The sequence below is a fragment of the Onychomys torridus genome, chromosome 1 (genome assembly GCF_903995425.1).
Source record: "Onychomys torridus chromosome 1, mOncTor1.1, whole genome shotgun sequence".
Lineage (NCBI taxonomy): Eukaryota > Metazoa > Chordata > Mammalia > Rodentia > Cricetidae > Onychomys > Onychomys torridus.
In genome coordinates, this window is record NC_050443.1 from 130,457,336 (window position 1) to 130,480,713 (window position 23,378).

General features: G+C 43.9%; 1 protein-coding gene across 14 annotated transcripts in view; it reads right to left on the reverse strand.

Moving 5' to 3' along the window:
• Window positions 1–3,953: 3,953 nt before the first annotated feature.
• Window positions 3,954–23,378, reverse strand: part of Stx3 (syntaxin 3) — a 50,218-nt gene continuing 30,793 nt past the window's right edge. The window contains exons 6-11 of one of the 14 annotated variants that reach the window (XM_036205795.1): window positions 22,080–22,188; window positions 21,072–21,145; window positions 19,879–20,013; window positions 17,646–17,756; window positions 11,379–11,461; window positions 5,105–5,157 (exon numbers count right to left, since the gene is read on the reverse strand). In XM_036205795.1, coding sequence (XP_036061688.1) covers window positions 11,384–11,461; window positions 17,646–17,756; window positions 19,879–20,013; window positions 21,072–21,145; window positions 22,080–22,188 — 507 coding nt within the window. In that variant the 3' untranslated portion in view covers window positions 5,105–5,157; window positions 11,379–11,383. Of the gene's footprint in view, window positions 5,158–9,199; window positions 13,486–16,366; window positions 16,481–17,645; window positions 17,757–17,871; window positions 17,983–18,755; window positions 20,014–21,071; window positions 21,146–22,079; window positions 22,189–23,378 lie in introns of those variants that run through there. The other 13 variants (XM_036205774.1, XM_036205755.1, XM_036205748.1 and 10 more) reach the window with 13 other exon arrangements.

Consider the following 23,378-nt stretch of genomic DNA (forward strand, 5'->3'; position numbering starts at 1 on the left):
GGGTGCTGTACAATCATGAAGAACTGAGTCTGGATGTCCAGCACCCACCTAAAATAGTTAAGCATGGGATCATATGATCATCCCTAACCCCAGCACTGGAGAGCAAGTGGCTGGAGCATACTTGCCAGTGAGTCTAACCAAAACAGCAGGATCCAGTTTCAGTTAGAGACCTTGTCTCACAGACTAAGATGGAGCACACATTAGGAACACCTGATGTTGGTCTCTGGCCTCTATGTGTGCATACACTGACAGGAACATCCACCCACATGAACACTCACACACATATGCACACCCACATACACCATACATACACAAAAATAAAATAATAGTCTGAAAATACAATGTGAGAAGAAATCTGTATAGAGAAGCAAAAGACTCTGAGCCACCATTCCGTACATGACTGTAATAAGCACAGTGGCTGACCTCGGCAAGTGTCCAAAACACCAGTTTCCTCATTGGTAAAATGAGGAACCTGGCCTGTCCTTAGTTTAGAAAAAGTTAACCGTCATTTTAGCGGGCATGGTAGTACTGGCCTGTAATGCCTGCACATAGGAGGGTGCAGAATCCAGACTTTAAGCCAGACTGGGATTTACACAGAGAAAGAAAACAAAAGAGAGGAGATGACCCTTTAAGATACGTACATTGTTAGTAATAAGATACTTACACAGCCAGGTGGTGGTGGCACACACCTTTAATCCCAGCCCTTGGGAGGCAGAGCCAGGCAGATCTCTGTGAGTTCAAGGCCAGCCTGGTCTACAGAGTGAGATCCAGGACAGGCACCAAAGCTACACAGAGAAACCTTGTCTCGAAAAAACAAAACAAAACAAAACAAAACAAAAAAAAAGAAAGAAAGAAAGAAAGAAAGAAAGATACTTACACAACCTGGAATAAAATAAATAGCTAAATAGCTGGAATAAAACACACACGCACACAAAGAATGAACTCAAATGTAACTGTCACAGCAGTTCACAAACGTGCACGTGCTCAGGGTAGTCATACACTTGGCCTGGGTGTGACTAAAAAAACACATTGGTGCCCTCTAATGGCCACAAATGGTAAAGACCAAACTTTGGCGGCGCAGTCAGCTACACATACTTTTGTAATGCTGCTGGGAAAACAGAAAAGATGTTTTCCCCAGGTAAGAAGTGTACACAGTTGTATGTGCCTTTGGTTAGATGTGTGAGTGACCTGTGCAAAATACAAGCACATGGTCAAGTACACCACCTTCTTAAGGAACTGGAACCAGACAGATGAAACCTTCTGTCTCTTTCAGAGCAGAGAGAGAAATGGGAAGTCTACAGAATGGAGAACATGATTTCAATCTATACAAGTAGACAGTAGTTAGGAAACCCAATACATAACAACAAGTTCTGAAGTAGCCATATCCTTTTTAAATTAGTATACATAGTATGGGCTGTTCACATTTCAATTTTGTTGATCCTCTCCCGGCCTCATGCCTAGCCCCGCCCCATCACCAGCTGGTGCCCTTCCTCTTCTCTCCTGTCCTCTTTACGTTTTCATGTCACATGTATTCTGTTCCTTTTTTCCCTTCTCTTCTCCCCTCCCCAATGCTCCCTTAAGACTTGTCCCTCCCATTGGTCCCCTTTCTAGTTTCAACACACACACACACACACACACACACACACACACACACACACACACAAGCACACACACATACATACACACATGCACACACACATACACACACACACACATGCACATACACACACAAGCACACACACATACATACACACATGCACACACACATACACACACACACACACACACACACACACACACACACACACACACACACACACACACACACACACACACACACACACACACACACACACACACACACACACACACACACACACACACACACATTAAAATCAAGGATCCACCTACAAGAGACAGAATAAGCAGTCTTGAATTGATATGGGAAAAGTGAAATCACGCATTTGAAAAACAAACTACATACAAGCAAATGGCCAATGCTGAAATCAAAAGCATGAGGGAAAGCTTGACATCACTCATCAATGAAGAAATGAGAACTAGCCTCTCACCACTATGTGCTTATAATTCACTAAGCTGGGGGACGCTGTCAGACATCCACTTCACCCAGCTTTTGTTCACTAGCTTCATCCAGACAGTGTGGGGCTGATAGTTTGTTGTTTGTTGCTGCTGTTGCATTTCCTCTTACTGACACACTGAAAAATGGCAACTGCTAGTGGTTCAAGAGATGGCTCAACAGTTAAGAGCAATTACTGCCTTTCAGAGGAACTTAGTTCTGGTGCCACATCTATGGGCAGTTTACAAGCACCTTGAACTACAGCTCCCTCTTGTGGCCCATGTGGGCACCTGCACATGCATGCAAATTCTTTTGTAAAATTGTCTCTCCTAGTTACAGAGAACATAATTTCAAAATCTAAATACTCAATATCACATAATACTACGCTGAATTAAATTTAGGGGGAAAACAGCCTCTCAGTTCAGTATTATTTTAAGTAGAGAGATAACAGAGGAAATAAGACAGGAAGAAGGGGGGTCTCTATTCCCTTGTTTTAGACTCTTTCCAATCAAGTAAGATTTTTGTTTCCCTCTGATCAGGCACCTTTGCTTACCTTCCCGGGAATGGGTGGTACCTGTTGTGGGCTGAATTACAACTCTTTTAAAAAATGTAGGAGTCCTGACTCCTCCCTTATCCTTCCAAATATGGCTGTTTGCCAGGGCAAGAGGGGGAATAGTCTTTTAAAAAGTAAACAAGTTGTCGGCGGTGGTGGGGCACGCCTTTAATCCTAGCACTCAGGAGGCAGAGCCAGGTGATCTCTGTGAGTTCAAGGCCAGCCTGGGCTAACAAGTGAGTTCCAGGAAAAGGCGGAAAGCTACACAGAGAAACCCTGTCTCGGAAAAAAAAAAAAAAGTAAACAAGTTAAAATTATGTTCTTAGGGTGGCTTAGTAAAGTCCATTAACACTTTGGAAGCAGACGCATTGTATAGGTGTGTAGATTTGTAAGCAATTTCCCCAATATATGTTACAAGTATTATAGACTGTGTTTACTGTTTTGATTTTTGTTTGTTTGTTTGTTTTTTTGGAGACAGGGTTTCTCTGTGTAGCTTTGCACCTTTCCTGGAACTCACTCTGTAGCCCAGGCTGGCCTCAAACTCACAGACATCCACCTGCCTCTGCCTCCCGAGTGCTGGAATTAAAGGCATGTGCCACCACCGCCTGGCAAAATGTGAAATTAATTCTTAAGGGCACACAGATTTAACATGACTTAAGCACAACAGACATGTCTCATTTCTACCCATGTCTCTCTTATCTACCCAGACACACCTGCAGCTCCTTCTCTTGGATTTCTTGAAGAGAAGAACTTGAAGACAGAATGTTGCTCCTCTTCTGAGAAGACAAAGGCTGCGTCCCAAAACATAATTGACCTCATATAAACAGATTCATCCTGTTGAAACCATGCCAGCTTGAGATGGCTACTGTGCCAAACCAGAACTGAGGCAATGATCAACCAGACACCTTGACCAAGGCTCCTCAATTATATATACTTTTTAATCGACCCCCAACCTTATACCCCAATTCGCCCTCTATTTAAACTAAAAGCTATGGGCATGGTGGAACATGGAGAGGCTGGAGCAGGAGATCTCTGTGAGTTCGAGACCAGCCTAGTCTACATAGTGAGTTCTAGGACAGCCAGGAGTATACAGAGAGATTCTGTCTCTAAATACATACATACATATACATACATACATACATACATACATACATACACACACACACACACATACATACATACATACATACAAAGAAAATAAAAGAAAGAAGGAGAGGAAGGGAGAGAGGGAAGGAGGGAAGGAAGAAGGGAAGGAGGGAGGGAGGGAGAGAGAGAGGAAAGAAAGAAAAAGAAAGAAAGAAAGAAAGAAAGAAAGAAAGAAAGAAAGAAAGAAAGAAAGAAAGAAGAAAAGAAACTTAAAGCTCATGTCAGAGTCATGAAGACAGTCTTGGATGGTCCCTGGACCCCTTCATCTGTTATTTCAAATGAAGACACCTTAATTGAATAGGATGTTTTCGCCATTACTTCTCTTTGATATATTGGGACAAGCGATCGAACCTAGCCTGTTGGGACTGCTCAAGCCTGGACATTTACCTTCAAAACTCCAGCTACAGCCCTTCTCATGGATTAATCAGAACAAAACAATGCAAGCGTCCAGGAAATAAGCCAATGACAAATCAATGTCATCTTTCTAACGTCCTCTAGAGAAGGGATACAATGCAGCGAAAGTTAAGGGAACCACTTGCCTATCAAACCTCAGGCTTTCCCAGCTTTCTAAACCAAGGAGGAAAACCTGAGCGGTCACTAAGCAGGAAAAACCGGAGATCCTGGGAGAAACACGGAACGCCTGGGCGTGGCTTGGCGTGCCAGACCTTTAACCCGAAGACACCTGCTCCGGAACCAAGAGTTGGGCTCAAGTTTCCTCCGCTTCCGTCAGGACTCTCTAAGAAAGGAACGTAGCAACGTCACTTCCGGTTCCGGGTGGCTTCCGGCCGACTGGACTCTAAGGTTTTACAGGGGAAATCTGCTGTTGTCGCCGAGAGAATCCTGACCCGGCCGCTTGCGCGTGGCCATGTGGAAGCTGCTGACGCGCGCCCCCGCGCCGCTCCTGCGGGTGCACTTTTCAGGTCAGAAGACCTGTTTGGTCTTTTTAAAAGGCATTCCCCTGTTCTTCCTCCCCACATTCCGAAGTATATGCGTACTCTGATGAGTCCTGCCGCCACCTCCGCTCTGAGGATCCCTGGGTCCTAAAATCACGTGCGGGAGCGATGCTCCGAGTCCCTGCTAGCTCCCTCGGGAGCCCATTGAGTGGAACTCGCGCCCCACACTGGTAGTCACCACTGTCAGGAATGATCCAAAGTGTACCAATAGTGATTTGATTTGTCTTTGTAGATTCTTGGGCAGCCCTTCCCACCAGTGCTGGTCTGAAAACCCTCCTCCCAGTGCCAACTTTTGAAGGTGAGCGCCTGTCATTTCCAGTTTTTTCTCTGATGAAACCCAGCGGATGGTAAAAGACATCAAAGGTGTTCTTGGTGCTTCCTATCTTCATTGAGTGATTCAACAAATATAGGTAACGCTGACAAGCAGTGTTCTAAGAACTAGTAGCAAAGAACAAAAGAAACCGTAAAAGTTACTCACCTGTGCAGAGCAAATATCCATTGGGTTAGTTCCCCGGGATCCTACCCCCATGGTCTACTCAGTCAGAGCTAACTGGTCATTAATCAGACTGATCTTCTCTCTAAATAACAGTACATAATGCAGACACGTAGCAATAGTAACCAGGTCAGCTGCAACCCTGTAAATCTAACTTTACTCTTTAGTATACTATTTTTTCCAAAATGCAAACAGCCAGGACATCTGAGGACCTTCTGCGCATAATTGCTAAACTACTGTTGGGCTGGAGTAATGGCTCAGCAGTTAATAGCACTTGTTCTTGCAGAGGGCCCAGGTTCAATTCTCAGAATGTACATGATGGTTCACAACCATCTATAATTCCAGCTCCAGGGGATCCAACACCCTCTGCTGCACATCAGTACATACTGGCAAAACGCTCATAAAATATTTAAGAAATAAAGTACTCTGTGCTCTTGGAAGTGCATACTAACTTGTAGATGAAAGAAAGCATTACCAAGTTTCTCAGTAGTTGCCCATAGAAGTTGGGGGGGGAAGGTGGTTTTTATAACTTGTCGTGTCAATTTTATAATTCCAATGATAATATGATGAATCTTTGAGGTTTCCAGGCTTGTTTATTTCTACCATGGAGCCATGCTTTTTGTCATATTTAATTTTTTTATGAATCACAATTGTTTTTCCCAAGTTGCCAAATAAAGAGGGTAAAGATGTTAAAATACTGATCAGAGAATTCCTAGGTTATAAGTTTCTCAAGAAAAATGCATCACAGTTGAAGAACTTAATGTTTTTGTATAATATTCTGTACCCTCATTAGCATTCAGCGGGGCAGTAACTTTTTTTTCATTTATTTATTTATTTGTTTGAGACAAGGTTTCTTTGTGTAGCCTTGGCTGTCCTGGAACTGGCTCTGTAGATCTGCCTGTCTCTGCCTCCCAAGTGCTGGGATTAAAGGTGTGTGCCACCACCACCTGGCCTGACTTTTTTTATTTAAAGAACATGCTTCTGCTTTTGATGTTTTAACTGAATTAATTGTAAAATGTCTCTATGCCCTAATTCCTCTTTAAAATGGAGATTAGAATACCACCTGCCCAATTATCTGTTTCTTGATCTAGGTGAAAATTATGTGTGTTCTTGTTTTCAGTTTCTTCGTTGTTTTTATTACTTTTTATTTTTTTTGTATGCACATGTGTGTGTGTGCGCACATGCTATAGCATACGTGTAGAGGTCAGAAGACAACTTATGGGAGTCAGTGCTCTCCTTCCCCTATGTGGGCCCTAAGGATGCAGCTCAGCTAGGCAGACTTAAAAGCAGGTGCTTTTTACCAGTTGAAACATCTCACACGCCCCTTGTTTTCAATATCTAATACTTCACTTTGTAATATCACCCCCATGTCCATTTAGTATATGTAATTTAGTTTTCAAAAGTTCAAACCAGAAAAAAAAAATAAGTCCTAAATAGTATAAAGGTCACCCTCCAGGTGTGGTGATGCACACACTCAATCCAGGACTTCTTACAGGATTGAGATTACACAGTGATCACCATCTGACATTCATGAAGGCTGTCCCAAAATACCAAAGCTGCTTTAAAAGTGGGATGAAATAATAATTTAGAACAGTCCCTGTTATAGGTGCTGAACATAGAGCAGGGGATTAGTATGTGAATTTGGTTTAGAAACATTTGCAGAAAGCATTGTTATAGTGGAAAGATCCCAGTCTCACTGGAAACATCCACAGGAGAATAATAAGCTTTGGAATTATTATTCAGGGACCTAAGAGTTCCCCTTGATTGGTGTGACTCTTCCTAGGAAGAAAGTAAATCCTCTGAGAAGGGTAGCTTCACTTATTCTTGGTTGTTTTTGTTCCTGCTAGATGTCTCCATCCCTGAAAGGTCCAAGCTTAAATTTGTAGAAAGGGCCCCACTTGTGCCAAAAGTAAGAAGAGAACCAAAAAATCTGAAGGACATACGAGGACCTTCAGCTGAAGCCACTGAATTCACAGAAGGCAATTTTGCCATATTGGTGAGTGATACAAGAGATTAACAAAGTTTTCTGCTCTTGGAGTTGATTCTAGTCTCTTCCTCCACCTTATCAGAACTGCCACACCTAGAAGCCACAGTCCAATCACTCTTTAAATAGATGTAGGTCATAGGATTGAAAACACAGTAGTCCCGCACTGGATGCTTAAGAGTGTGGATAGCACTGAATTCTGTGCACAAGCCCTGTGATACTGTTGCAGTGGATCTGATAACCTAGTGGCCACTAAGAACCCCACAGGCAGGTAGCCTATACAACAGAAAGATGATTCATATCTGGGTGAAACTATGTAGAACAAGATGATACTAGATTTTTATTTTGCTATCCCAAAAAGTGTTTAGTTTAAAATTACAAACTGTTTTTGCCAGGATCTCCACTTCACTATTTCAGATGGGTTTAAACCAGAGAGAGGATGAGGAAGGTTACTGTGACAGCAGGGCACAAAGGTGCTGCCTCATCTGCCCGGTTAGAACGAGGTCTTTGTAAGCCTTTGGTAAAAGAGAAATATTCCTGCTTGAGGATTAAAGCAGCTGCTTCCTTATTTGTTGAGTGGTTTCCGTGAAGATTAATGTCAGTAGCCACACAAAGGGATGTGCACTATCATCTCTGCTCCATGAGGCAGCCAGAGTGATATCTGTAAAGTCTTTTTCCTCTGACCTGCATGAGCACTGCTGCATACTCTCAGAAACTGCACTCTGCATTCCTCCTGAAACCTAGCAAACACCGGATTCTGTGCAAACTCACCAAAGCCTTGTGTCGGGGCACTGACGTCAATGTTTCTCTGTCTGGGACTCTCAGCTCCACTCTTGACTAGTTCTTAGGACTCTACCCTCAGCTTTACGGAAGAACTTATATATTTATTTTCATGTGTATCGTTAAAGCCAGTTACTATGAAAGAGGAGGCATAATAGACTCCATAAAAGATTTCTAAATCCCTATGTGTTCTAATTTTTCTATCCATTTTTAGGCATTGGGAGGTGGTTATCTCCACTGGGGCCATTTTGAAATGATGCGTCTTACAATCAACCGCTCTATGGATGCCAAGAACATGTTTGCCATATGGCGAGTACCAGCCCCTTTCAAGCCCATCACTCGCAAAGGTGTCGGGCAGCGCATGGGGGGAGGTAAAGGTGCCATTGATCACTATGTGACGCCTGTGAAGACTGGATGCCTCATTGTCGAGATGGGCGGACGCTGTGAGTTTAAAGAGGTCCAGGGCTTCCTGAACCTAGTTGCCCACAAGTTGCCCTTTCCAGCAAAGGCTGTGAGCCGTGAGACTCTAGAAAAAATGCGCCAAAATCAAAAAAAAAGAGAAGAGAACAACCAAAATCCCTGGACCTTTGAGCGCATAACCACTGCCAACATGCTTGGCATACGGAAGTTCCTGAGCCCGTATGACTTGACGCAGAAAGGACGATATTGGGGCAAATTCTACCTGCCTAAGCGTGTGTAGTGAAAGCACAGGAACCATGTGCACACAAACTCTTGAGACTGTGAATCTGCATCTTTATTGTCTTTAGGATTTTCAGTGGTTCTTGGATCATAATTAAGCACATGAATAAGTGACTTCTGGAAAACTGTGTTATCTGACTGTTTCTAATTAAAGTTTGAGTGTAACCTCAAGGTACAACTTCTCATTGGTCAGTTTCAATTGCTTAAAAGATTAAGAATGATTTGGCATAGCCAGCTTTGTTGGAGCATGTCATTGATCCCAGCACTCTGGAAGCAAAGGCAGGCAGATCTCGATTGAGTTCAAGCCAGCCATGGCCACAAGCAAGATCCTGTCCTGGGGAGGGGGGACAAAAAAAACAAAAAAATCATGGTAGGAACTCTTACTTCCTGCCTTGTACCATACATGTCTCCAGGGCCAAAACTTGTTTTTTCATCTCACAGCTGGAAATGTAAATGTGTACACTGCCTAGTTGATGACATTTTGCTCACTATAGGTGCATTTTTTGGAATAATAAGGATAAAAAGGACAGTACTTAGATTAGTAGGTTCAACAGATATTTATTAATATCCAGCTGCCCATCTTCTGTCAGTCTCAGAAGGGGAAACATGGAATATGACAAGGAGTATACCATTTAGCCAAAGAACTGATGGCAAAAGTTGAAACCTTTGGTGCTTCCTAGATCTGAAACTATCTAAGGAAGGGCATTTTAGCTCTCTGACCCTTCAGGATCTAATGTATATGGAGCACACAAGTTACCGCTGGATAAATGAGGGTCCCGTGTGATCCAAAACTTCATGGTTCCAGCTCCATTTGTACATAACAAGATTAATCTGTTTTTCTGAGCTAGCCAGTATCCCCTATTCAACCTAAAACACATTTGATAGCAGTATTAAACCATTTGCTTTTGAAAGTGAGTAGAAAACAGCACACTGATAAAACATTGTTTCTTCATCCTGTTTCTTAAAAAATAAGATCTCTCACACACACACAAAAAAAAAAAAAAAACAAGTATTTTTCACTTTCAAAAGGATATTTAGTCCCAGATTTTTAATTTATCTTAATGAGTGTCTTCAATGTAATAATCTCTAAGTAAATTAGTTTTGAAATCAAAACACAATGAAACCTTGGACTGGGGACGTGCTTGAACCAATTTCTTGTTGCACCTTATCACTGCTAACTCAGATCTGGTGTGGTCGGGAGCCATAGCCTGACCACACTTTTTCCCCTTACATCTCCCATTGTTACAGATCACAAAGTGTGCCAGTTTGATTAACTATTGGGAGCTGAATCATAGTATAAACTTCTTCCTTGTCGGAGGAATAAATTTAGTTAATGAACCTCCATCCTGAAACCAACCATCATCTCTGCAAAGTGAGAGGCTATTGATAGGAATCTATACCACCAACAGAAACCCAACTTCTACTACCATCCCCCCCCCAAAAAAAAACCACTTTAACGTGTATGATATGGTAATGAGGAGGTTGTAGTATTTTTTCATAAGCCACTGACAGTACTAAACAATGTTCCCAATCACATCTTAGAGTTTAAAAACCTAGCCTAAGGACTCATCCATGAATGGAATCAAAGCTTGACTGCAAGGAAGCAAATTATGTGACAGTGGCAGGCACTGCTAAGCAGCAGGGACATGGCAATGTTTAAGATAGGCATGGTGCCGATCCCTAAACAGTCTATGCTTTACAATTATCCTTGGACCCTGAAGAAGGAAGCAGACATTTGGTTGGCTAAGGGTGAGGCCAAAAGAGCCTTAAGAGCAGAAGTAGTGAGGACCATGATCTGAGACAGACTCACAGAGTTCAATTTAAGACCCTGTGAGTTGGGCATGTTATAATACCTGCCTCTTCACTACTGTCCTGGCATTCAGGCTCTCTGTGTTGGACCCTAACAGGGACCCATTATGCTTCTCTACCACGCAGGCCTGCCCTTTAAGGACCATCTAAACCAGCTGCATACTGCTGTGCTCCCTGTTCATCCAGGTCCCCTTCAATTCGGCATTTTCATTAATTGGTTCCCCCTGTGTGACATTTAATAAGCAGTTGATTGGTGCCCTGTGTTGTAAGTTTCCTAATGAAAAGAGGCATAGCTGTTGAGGGACTCTGAAGGGGAGACGTGATGGCACCAGAGAGGTGGAGACTGGAGATGCCTGTGGAGATTCCATCTGTGAGGGCAGAAGGAAGTGACAGAAAATGGGAAGAAAAATCACGTATTACACAGCATGGTCTGCATGGCCAGCGTACCACCTCTCCTTTGAAGGCGTGAGAAAGTACTCTCAAAACTGTACTGGCTTGTCCTATCTGTGGGGGGGGGGGGGGGTTTAAGGCAAGTACCATGCAAAAGCTAATTCTTACTCCTTTTACCATTTCCAGATCCAGAGGCTCAGATTTTACAAGAGGAATGAATATCCCTTACTGTTCAGAAGCACTATCCTACCAGACTCAGTCATGGGGCAGATTCTCTCTTGTCTTGTCTCCCCATCTCCCTCACTGACTACATACTACCAATTATTCTTCACCTACTCCTCTCCAAAACATCCCTTTCCTTGGTTTTCTCTAACAGTGACCTAGTCTGCGTCCAGCCCCCACCCTTATTAGGCAGTCTGGTTTACATAAAATGAAATCAAGCAGAATACAAGTAGTCAAGTAAGAGACAGCCGGCCTGGCCCTCCCAGACAGCTCACCTTTTTCAGGCAAATATGCCCCCAATGGTAGAAGCCAAGATGATGGCAAGGATAATACAGCAGATCATGATCATGATCTTCTTCTGCTCATCATAAGGAGAGAGAATTACATGAGAAATGGCATCACTGCAGATACACATTCTGACGACGAGACAGGTACAGCTAGATACGGAAGAGGGGAGTAAGGACAGGGAACACCAGAAGGAAAATGGATGGATCTGGCTTGTTCACAGAAATGTTTCCAGGTTAGACTTGAAATCAGATCCACATCCCATCAGATCCCCTACTTCCTGGTAGAGCAAGCCCAGTGACAGTTTTTTCCTGGGGCACCAAAAGTCACCACAAGGTGGCACCAAATCACCGAAGTGTTTTGCAGGGAGATGGACCCAGAGCTGTTTTGCAATCAATATAAAGTCATTTATTTTTAAATTAGCAATAAAATAATCACGTTTACATTTAAAAATATATAAACAACAAAAGCCCTTCACGTGGCATATATTTCAAACTTTCATCCCCTGAATTCATTGTCAGAGAAGAAAGAAGCCTGCACTGAGGATTGTCTCCCCTCCTAGCTGGAGCCCATGTCCAGTCAGACGTCACAGCCATAGGAAGGAAGGAGGGCATCCCTGTGGCTCTGTCTTGAGTGCTGGGTGACTAAAAGAAAGTCTTTACAAAGGAAGCTCATGGGCAGTGCCTGGATTAGAATGCTCACTCTGTCCCACAACACATTAAAGTTGGGGCTTAAATACCCAAAATCGGGGATACTGGCGGGGACCACAAAAGGTCTAAGGCTTACCACTGGGTTGCAATCACTAAATAAGGATGTCCAGGCTGTTGTCTCCATGGTAAGTATTATGGGAGACAAGAGAGCAGGAAGAGCTACTACTCTATAGCCTCCCAAGCCTCCCGCCAGAGAGGGACATCACATGCATAGTACAGAGAACATCAAATAGTCTGGGGAGGCTTTCTGGGCCACCCTCTTGTAGGCAGCAGCTGGGAATAAATATTACACTATCTACTATGCAGAAAACTTCAGTGGGAATCATCTCAGTCCTTACTCCAAAGGTCTCATTTGATTCCCATCCAGAAAACATGCTCTGGGAGGACAAGGGGAAAAATCACATTTTTACAGTGGTTCACTTGAGGTAAACATCTATCCCTTACCTGACTTTAACCAGGCTCTGTTGTTTACCTTGCCACTTTTTTTTTTTTTTTAAGCTCAGAGTATCTTCTAGTTTTTCTACTTCCTGAGAAGCAGACAATTATGTACATATCTCTCACATACAGTTATAAAAGTACACTCTGGACACTTCCAGAGCCTGAGACTATAGCACCTTGTCCCTGGCCCAGTTGTAAATCCTCGGTTCTGCTTGGCCTCCAAGTAATGGCTTCACAAATAGCAATTCTCTAACAGTGACTAGCCAGTTTCCAAGACTCAGACATGGAAGCATATTCCTTAACTTCAGTCTTTGCCAATGGTAGCTTCAGAGGACTGTCACCAGGGTCCCTCTGAGTAAACAAGAGTGAATACAGAGAAAAAATCAAAGTGGCTCACAAACTGAACTTAGAGCTTAATTAAAGGGTGGATTCCAAATAAGTCAACTTATAAGCTCAAAACGGCATCTGTTAGTCCCTCATGTTTTCAGGACATAGGACAACAAACTAAGGACTGGCAGCCTGCAAGCTAGGGGCTCTGATCCAAGCCACACTACAGCCAAACTTAGACAAACCCCTCTATTTTGTTGGTTACTCCCCTGCAAAGTATATTCCAGGAGAATATTCCATGAGGTAGAAATACAGCGCCTCGAGCTGGTCTCACTGGGGACTTTACAAGACGCAAGGTGTAAGAGACCCACTAGAAGGAAGAAAAAGCTGGGTTGCTTCACACAGTCCAGAAGGGAGGGTACGTCAGCTGCTAGGGTAGGAGGTGGTTTGGAGGAGAACTCAGGGCTGCATCAGGTAGGTTAGATTCCTCCAGGGTTGGATTGCTGAGTCAGGTCCAAGGATGGCTACAAGGAAATAAAGGAACAGGTACCCCTCGTTCTCAGGAAGGCCATTCTCATCTGGAGACAAGAGTGGTCAGGCCACGCTGGAGTGAAATCAGGTTCTAAGAGAGGCAAGGAGAAAGAGGGGGCACTGATCAGCATACAGGACAATGCTAAGGCACAAGGAATTTGCCACAAACCCCAAATGTGGAGATTAAAGATCAGAAGCACCTACAAAAAAGAGCATGCAGAAGTCAACACTAAATTGAAATAGCCCAGAAACAAACTTAAGGCTGGACATGTGAAACAAAAGATCTGCATTGTAAAAGAACTAATAAAAACCTCTAGATCAGCACTCGGGAGGCAGAGGCAGGCGGATCTCTGTGAGTTCGAGGCTAGCCTGGGCTACCAAGTGAGTTCCAGAAAAGGCGCAAAGCTACACAGAGAAACCCTGTCTCAAAAAAAAAAAAAAAAAAAAAAAAAAAAAAACACCTCTAGATCAGTGTTTCTCAACCTTCCTAATGCTGCAACCCTTAATATTGTTCCTCATGTTGTGGTGACCCCCAACCACAAAAATGATTTTCGTTGCTACTTCATAACTGTAAATTTGCTACTGTTATGAATGATAATGTAAATATCTCTGTTTTCTAATGGTCTTTTGGGGGTTGCAACCCAAAGGTTGAGAACCACTGTTCTAGGTACAGGAGACTGTGGTGGTGGTGGTAGTGGGGTGGGGGGGAGACCGACAATAGAATTCATGTGACATGAAAGGTGAACAGAGAGCTACTGAGGTTGGAGATCCAGCAGGAAGTGGGTAGGAGGGTCAACAAAAACTACACACATGACATAATGAACCCATTACCATGCATACTAATTTTAAAAGTGTTTCAGTTATTTAACAGTAGTACCAAAAATATTTAGGCGACTTATAAGCCTTTGTGCCACAAACTATCGGCTGTGGAAGAACATGGGGATGCACAAGCCCTAGTTGAAAACACCTGTTCTCTGCCTGGCACGTGGCAGCTCTTTGAATTCAAGTTTCGGGAGCATCCTATATCCAGATTTTCTCCAGGAGCCCTCCTTTCACATAGGAAGCAGACAGGCGCAATCAAAAGACTACGGAAAATTTCAGGTGTTATTCCGTGGCTGCTTCATCTTAGAAGTGATGTAAAAGTGGGCAAGTTTCTCCAGTGGTTTTCTGTAAGTTAGAGGCATGGATGACATTTTAGCACTGCAGCTGGCATGCAACTGCAGAATGTAAATACAGATTGTCGTTGGTCATGGGTTGGCATGGGAGACCGGTAAGCCTAGACCTAGGTGCCAATCAACCTTGCCTTTACTAGTGAATACTGAACAAAATGCAGTAAGCCACATAACCTACAGAGCAACTTAATGCTGTGCAGTCTGGTTAGTCAGCAAAAAGTAATAGTGTTAACCTCCTCAAAAATGAGTCTTCCATATTCTGAATTCTTGGAATCAGGAATGAGAATTAAGAGGCATCATGAATTTGCAAGGCATCTTTCATCTGAGGATATGGAAAGCTAACAACTACTACACCTTTTTCATTATTTTACCATATTTTGCATTGAGATAGTCAAGACTGAGCAAAAACTAAAACTTTATAAAGAGAGGTCATCAAGGACTATAACAATGTCAGGAAAAAGACAAGGGATCAAAAGAACCTATGAAGCTTGATTGCCTCATTGCAGTTATCTCTCAGTGTAAAGTTGAGCACTTAAGATCTACTAATCTGACTTCCAGATCCTCCAATCACATGGAAAGGGGAGAGATGCAGGGATACACTGGGACAAAAGTAAATGAAGGATCAGCCCAGTGTCAACATCAAAGTCTGCATCACCTCTCAGGGAGGTTCGTGCTTGTTACCTCAGTAAACTAATTTCTTAATTCACAGTAAAGAGAAAAGTAAAATAAAAAGCTCATCACATTTAATGGTAGCAAAATAATATAAACTTCAGCACTGAGAAAATGCTAAAAATTAGATTTATAAGATTTTAGTGACAAAGAATGATCTTTAGGATTTTCTAACTGGGTAAAAAGCATTATATAGTTAATATAGCCTGAACTATGCAAAACTGAGAGTGTGTGAGCCTGCCACATGTTTAGAGAAATAATATTACAATGTAACTTTACTTGTCTATATCTTAAAAGCTTTTAAAAATGACATATGCTCTGTTTTATTCAGAAAAAAAGGAAGTTCTTAAGTCCTAAGACTACTAGGTCATCTGTATCATGTTCACCAATGTCAAGCCTAATTTACTGGCCAGCTATATCTTAATAAATTTTGGTTGATAGCCTAGAATTCTCTGGACTTTATAGACAATGAGAAACACTACCTTACTTTATAAAGAGAAACTAAGATGTAGCACTCTCCTAGGTCCACTATTAGCTGTGTGAGTTCAACCTTTCTCTAAGACTTGAAATTTTCTACTTCTAAAATAATACTACCTGCCTCATACGAATTTTGTGAGGATTCTGTTACATATATAAGGTGTTTAGCAGACTGTCTGCCATGAGTCAACACTTAAAAATGTTACAAGTACCTCATTCAAGAACCAACCATTCAGCCACAAACATAACTCTTAAAGGCCTGAAGCCGCAGCATAAGGCTTCAGTTATGCTGAAAAAGGACAAGGAAAGCAAAACCCAGCATCTGTGAAAGCTACTAAGAATTTAGAAGATAGCTCCCAGAGGGTACCCAACATCTACCCATGTTCCCTGGGTACGGACATCAAAATGAGATGCTCAAGTGTGCCAAGCAACAAGACAAAGTAGGACAGAATCTTCAGGCAACAAACAAAGAGAAGGCATGACTAATACCCTGCAGCCAGAACCCAAGAGTGGAATTTGAAGGAAATGAAAAAAAAACCACACAGTTTTAAAGCACATTGTGACAGTCATTAGGAAAGAGTAGACATATGAAATCCCAGTCTAATTCCTCAGGAGGAGCCAGTCCAGAGCCCCCAGAACAATTCATCTACTTACATTTCAGTGCAGCAGCCCCTTAGGCCACTCTTACTTCAGCCCAACGGACAGTCCAATAATCAACGCTAAAATGCCCAGCAACACAACTACTACCACAATGATAATTATCAATTTCTGGAGAAAGGAATAAGAAACAAAAAAGTTAATAAAGTAGCAACTCATCTAACATTCAGCCATTCTCATCTCTTTTACCAAGAAAAAAAATCTCAATCCAAATAAAAATACATGTCTACATAAAAATGTTCTCATGTATATTTTACATTTCTTAAATTCCTTTATGCCTAGCCAGCAAGTAGAAATGTGGAGCATCTACAGCTCTCAGTTCATAGGCTTGCATATGTACACTCATGGCAATCTGTATCATGAGGTCTCCAAGCAGCACTTGGCCAATCCATAAAACATGTAAGTTTGTCTTTTCAACAGCGAGCACAAAGATATCTCTGACCTAGTCCTAATTACCAACTTGTATTCACCTGCCTTCTTAAAGTCCAGTATATACTTCAGAACACACATACTGAACAGATGTCCAAAGTGTGAGTTAGCACATATTCAGATGGAAACTGACTTGCTGGATCCCTGAATAGTTGCACAAGCAATAGGAGCAGTTGGAAGAGAAAGAGCTAAAAAATAAAACCACCAGAGCCCACGAGAAACAAAGAAGAGTGAAAGGTAGAAGCTGCCATAGCTGGATGTCCATAGTCAATGAGGACAGAAGCTCTGAAGTTCTTGAGCATAGAGCCAGAAGGGCAGGCAGACACAAAGATACAGTGGAAAGAGTATGAGTAGCTTTATGAAATGCCAGGTCCACCTCCTGGGCTGCTGAGTGGCCTGAAGCCAGCTACTTACCCTCTGACCCTCAAATTGCTTCCTCTAGAGAAAGGAGGTGCTTCCATGAACAAATGGTAACTTTTACATAACGATTAGCATCTGTGCTTGGTTCAATTACGAGAAAAAGAATGGGGAGCCCGGTGGAAGATGATACCAAAGATCTGTGTAATGGATTAAGGGTTCACAAGCTACATTCAGGAGATTAGTGACAAGACCTAGGCCATGTCTCCAGCCTACAGGGACACTCAAGTGTTGGTTCTTGGGCCAAAAGCATGTGAGAGCCAGATCCATGCAAGGTACCCTGGGAAGGAAGGAAGTCTCTAGGAAAGACTAAGGTAGGGGTTTGGAAGAAGCTAGGACAGAGAGGGGAGACATGGGCTCAAGAACAGAGGTATAAAGGTGACAAAGGACAGGAAGAGAAGGTACAACAAGCAGAGACTGAGGCGCTCACCCTCCGGGCTTCGCTCTGATACTTGACAGCCTTTTTGGTATCTGCCACAGCCCGCTCCACAAAGCCCACTGACTGGTCCATGTTGTTCTCAATACGGTCAATCATGGCTCCCTTTCCCCAGATGCAAGATGTGGTGGCAACAGAAACAGACAGAAGGAGGGGAGAGAGAAAGCGCAGTAGCAAACAAAATGGTCTCTCTTGTCTGAAGATAGAAGGCAAACCTCACCTTCCGAGCTTGACCCTGATACTTCATGGCTTTTTTAGTTTCATCCCGTGCCTTCTCCACATGGTCCACGGTGTGCATGACATTCAACTCTATGTTATCTAACATCTCACCCTGAAAGGGAGACAGAAGTCACACTTGTTAACTCACCCACAACAGTCCTAGCTAATGTGGTGAAGGGACTCAACAGTCTTCCATGCCAAAACACATACAGAAACCTTAGCGCCCAGCCTTCTGTGAGCAAACTTGTCCATTTCCTATGTGATGACCTAGAGTTCCCCAGTCCTTGACAGTGATCACTCATTCTACAAATGCTGGATTACTTCCTTCAGATCAGAACTATGCTGAACACCTTGAAGCAGGTTTTCTAGATGCTTAGTAACTATGTGTAAATATACATAAAGAGATTCCCTCTCCCATATTTTCTTTAATTTTCTTATCTTTTAAGTACATAGGGATGAATCAAAATAAGGAAGTCTCCAATTTTTAGAATATCACCAGGATGTTGCCCCCCTGTTGGCCATTCAGACCCAAACAAAGTTCATTCAGCCTAAATGAGTTTATTCACCACTGTAAATAGCACCTGGCACATAAAAGGTATTCAGTAAGTATCAGGTTGGCAACAGAAGAGAGTACTTATGCTCTTCAAGAGAAATCCCCAAGCTCCTTAAGCAGTAGCTGCTGGGTTTACCCATGCTCATCTTCCCCTCTAGACACTAGTCTTCTAATAAGACTGTCAACTATTTCCCAGCTTATACTTCCCATCAAGAACGTTTGGTCACTCCAGAGAATGTGAAGTAGAGAACTCCCCTCACCCTCTGCCCAGACCCTTCTTAACCCTATCTTATCACCATAGGACTCTCAAACAAACATAGCAAGGCACTTACCATCACTTGAAACTCAAACCAGATCCTCGGCAAGGCAATGTGGTGGGGAAAAAAGAGAAGTGGGAATGGAGGGATTGAGAAAGGTCTCAAAGGCCAGGAGGAATGGGAGGAAAGTACCAAAGCAAGGGCAGAGAGCTAACAGGGAACTAGTCGGCCAGTGCCCAGGCTGCAACGAGGCTCAGTGGTCCACCGCCTAAGCAAGGTTCCAATTCTGGCCAGATGGCTGGACATCTGGAGGTTCCTGGTGAGGCTGTACAACCAGTGACCCTGCTTGATCTCTAACTCTATCCCAAGAACCAGGGACAAACTACCTGACGGAAATGAAGACCATATACAAGCGATACCGAATTCCACCCCTGAGCAGGCATACCTTGGGATGAACTGTCAAGTACCATAAGTGTTTCTACAAATATTCCTTTACTAATTCTCATTCATCCCTACTGTTGAGTCTTAGCAAAAAAAAAAAAAAAAATGCCAACATGCTCAGAAAAACAAATCTGAAAAAATTAGCTTGCTTTTAAGTTCTATGGTGAATTGGAGGGGAAAAAAATTCAATAAAATAATTCACTTCAATAGGCTGACTGCCGAGGCTTGTCAGACTTTTTTTTTTTTCAGCCCAGGCTGCCCCCTCAGACTTGCTCTGTGTTAGAAGACAACCTTTAGCTCTTGATCCTCCTGCCTCCATCTCCCAAGTGCTGAGATATGCCACTATGCCTGGTTTATGCGGATCTGGCCAGAAGATGGCTTGGACCCAAGGCCTATTGAATGCTAGGCAGGCATGCTGTCAACTGAACTACATTCCCCAGCCCAAGAACCCAGGTATTTACTTTTAAAGGGGGGTGGGAGAGAAGAAGGAGAAAAAAAAAAAGATGCTGGGTGAACTGGGTCCTTGTCATGACCTAGGAAACTCCACTACTAACTAGAATCACTGTGAAACCGAAATAACACGCAGAAATAATAAGATTGAGATGGCTCAGATGCCAACACTTGATAAGTAAGAATGCACACCTCTGCCTCAGACTCTAGAACTGTGTTGCTCCATGGTGAAAAATCCCTGTTCCCTGCCCCACTGGACCTCCAACATGTTCTCAAGGAAATGTGTGCTTTTCTCCCTGCTAGCTACCTGATTCTCCACCAGCATGGCGATGTCCATAAACATGTCATGGAGCTCTTTGATGCTGCTCTCCAGCCTCACGATATCCTTGTGCCGGCCCTCAATCTCACTGAGGGCTTGCTTAGAAATCTGCGAGTCGATGATCTACAAAAGGCCCCATACAGACAGGCCATCAGCCACACCAGTAGCAGACCGCCCCTGCACAGCCCTATACCCCAGTAACAGACTGTCCCTGCACAGCCCTCACGCCCCAGTAACAGACAGCCCCTGCACAGCCCTATACCCCAGTAACAGACTGTCCCTGCACAGCCCTCATGCCCCAGTAACAGACGGCCCCTGCACAGCCCTATACCCCAGTAACAGACTGTCCCTGCACAGCCCTCACACCCCAGTAACAGACGGCCCCTGCACAGTCCTACACCCCAATAACAGACTGTCCCTTCACAGCCCTATACCCCAGTAACAGACTGTCCCTGCATAGCCCTCACGCCCCAGTAACAGACAGCCCCTGCACAGCCCTATACCCCAGTAACAGACTGTCCCTGCACAGCCCTCACGCCCCAGTAACAGACGGCCCCTGCACAGCCCTATACCCCAGTAACAGACTGTCCCTGCACAGCCCTCACACCCCAGTAACAGACGGCCCCTGCACAGTCCTACACCCCAATAACAGACTGTCCCTGCACAGCCCTATACCCCAGTAACAGACTGTCCCTGCACAGCCCTCACGCCCCAGTAACAGACAGCCCCTGCACAGCCCTATACCCCAGTAACAGACTGTCCCTGCACAGCCCTCACGCCCCAGTAACAGACGGCCCCTGCACAGCCCTATACCCCAGTAACAGACTGTCCCTGCACAGCCCTCACACCCCAGTAACAGACGGCCCCTGCACAGTCCTACACCCCAATAACAGACTGTCCCTGCACAGCCCTATACCCCAGTAACAGACTGTCCCTGCACAGCCCTCATGCCCCAGTAACAGACTGCCCCTGCACAGCCCTCATGTCCCAGTAACAGACTGTCCCTGCACAGCCCTCATGCCCCAGTAACAGACTGCTCCTGCACAGCCCTACACCCCAGTAACAGACTGCCCCTGCACAGCCCTCATGCCCACCCGACGTAAGCTCCCTCCTCTGCATAGCCACAACTGCAGTGAAGCCCCCCCATGACTCTCCTTGCCCATGGTGCCTCTGTCACTCACCCCAGAAGTGAAGATGGTAGGGTTACCACTCTCCAACATCTCTTCCAGCTCCTCATCTGTTGTCTTCTTGCCAGCTTTGTGACAAAAAAATACAACATAAAATATCAGATCAAAGCATAACTCCATTTAAAATATCCTCCCGGGGGGGGGGGGGGGGGAGGACAGGGGAACCCATGGCTGATGTGTAAAATCAAAACACAAATATAATAATAATAATAAAGAAAAAATAAATAAATAAACAAAATATCCTCCCAAACAAACACTGTCTCCAACAACCTACTGGCTCTTCTGACTTCTTCCAATGCAATCCACCTTGAACATTACCAGCAGTCAGTCCTCACCCCAAGCACGCTCTCCTTTACTTCTCAGCTCAGACTGCTTATTAGCCCCAACCACCATACCACAGAGCCCCAGGCCCTCATGACAGTGCACAATTTGTGGGTGGCCCTCCCTCAACCTTAACACAGCAGCTTCAAACATGCCCTCCTTCCAACCCTGGACAACTTACCACTCCTAGACAAACACATCTGCTTTTTCTTGGTAACATCTTTGTTCACACAGCTTCTCCTACCTGAATCCATTTTCCTTGTAAGGCATACCTTCCATATCTCTAAATTCCTAAACATGTAACCTTATTAATTTTTCAATTCTTCACAGGAACTAGCACTACACCTCTGTTTCACAAATGCACTTTTCCATTTAACAGCAAAACGATGCAATGAGTTCTCTGGAGAGCGACTATTTAGTGGGTGTCCCTGCAGGTATGGTAAGTGCTGGATCCCATGAGAATAAAATTCCCTGGCTCAACAAATATAACACTTTTCAATCTAGGATACCACATTACAGACATATCAATCCCAGACCAGCTGTCCTGTATTTGAACACCAAATAATAGAATGCAGAAGGCCCAAGCCGCAGGGTCACTGTTGCTTCTCCCAGGACTTGGGATGGACAAGCACATAGCAGGAAGGGGTAGGGACAGACACTGGCCCATCTTCAAACACATACTAATTTCAAGCTGCCGCTGGATGCGCCCTTTGCTGCGTTCACGGAAGTCCACCTGAGCCTCGTTGTACTTAGTCATCACCTCCACAAACTTCCGGGAGAGGACGGAATGCTACAGAAACAATGTTAAATGAGTAGCCCCCAGGAGATGGTGTCAAACTCTGCCCCACCCCAACACAGCCTAGTCTGCAGATGCCTGGGCTGGAAACCGAAAGACAAAATGCAAAACCCAGTTTTCTAGTTTGGTGCTACGGGAAGAGTCCACTGCCACTTTCAAGGTGCAATCCCCACTACCCATTTCCTCCTTTACTGAACTCACATCACAATGTTTAGTCAAAAGGAGAGAATGGCTGAGAACCTGAGAGCCCAGTAGCAGCTTTCCACCATAGCCCTGGCTAAAGTTGTCAGCCACCCACCCACAAGCAATGCCTGCCAAAGATTCTGCACTTCTTACCCCAACTGACAACCTCAACTTTTCTTGCTTACAAATAGACATTTTCTCTCATCAAACCTACATAATAATTTTAATTCTTTGCCTACTCACAGCATCAAACCCTACTGATATCTTTTTTTTTTTTTCCCAAATGCACTAATTCCATGTAAATTCAGACTAAATCATGGCAAAAGCCTAACTGGGGGCCTCCTAGCCTCTTGCCTCTTCCCACACATGTCCATAATACTATCACATCCCCATAGCTTGGTGTGTGACCTGAAACAAATGACTGTCAGGTACTGGATCAGATCCAAATCCCCTCAACTAGTAGAGACCTTTGACACTACACTATCTGCGAGAAAATCAGCATCTGCTACCCAACAACAAACTCGTTTCTCAAGACAGGTTATTCCCATTACATCTATCCTAAACTCAACCCTCTGCCGCCCACACCACTCCTCTCCTGCTGCCAATACGCACATACACAAACATACTCATCCCTGATCCTATTTCTTATTTCCTCTCAAAAAAGGGAAGTTCTGCCTCCTGAGCCTGTCTACACTGGCATTCTTGCTTCCCCAAGGCCCAGGCTTCTCAGGCTACCCCCAGTTCTCCATGAGACCTTTCAGTGATGAGATGACCATGTATTCAATGATGTCTTCTTACATTGTTCTCCTGCTGTATAATATTTACTAGATAGATAGATAGATAGATAGATAGATAGATAGATAGATAGAGACATACTATATAATAATTACCACTTAAGCACTGGATCAGGTTCCTCCCTGTTTTAATTTGTTTTTTTAAATTCTCACACTCTAGCTCGGACAGGGTAGCCTCGAAGTCTTGGCAGTCCTCTTGCCTCAGCC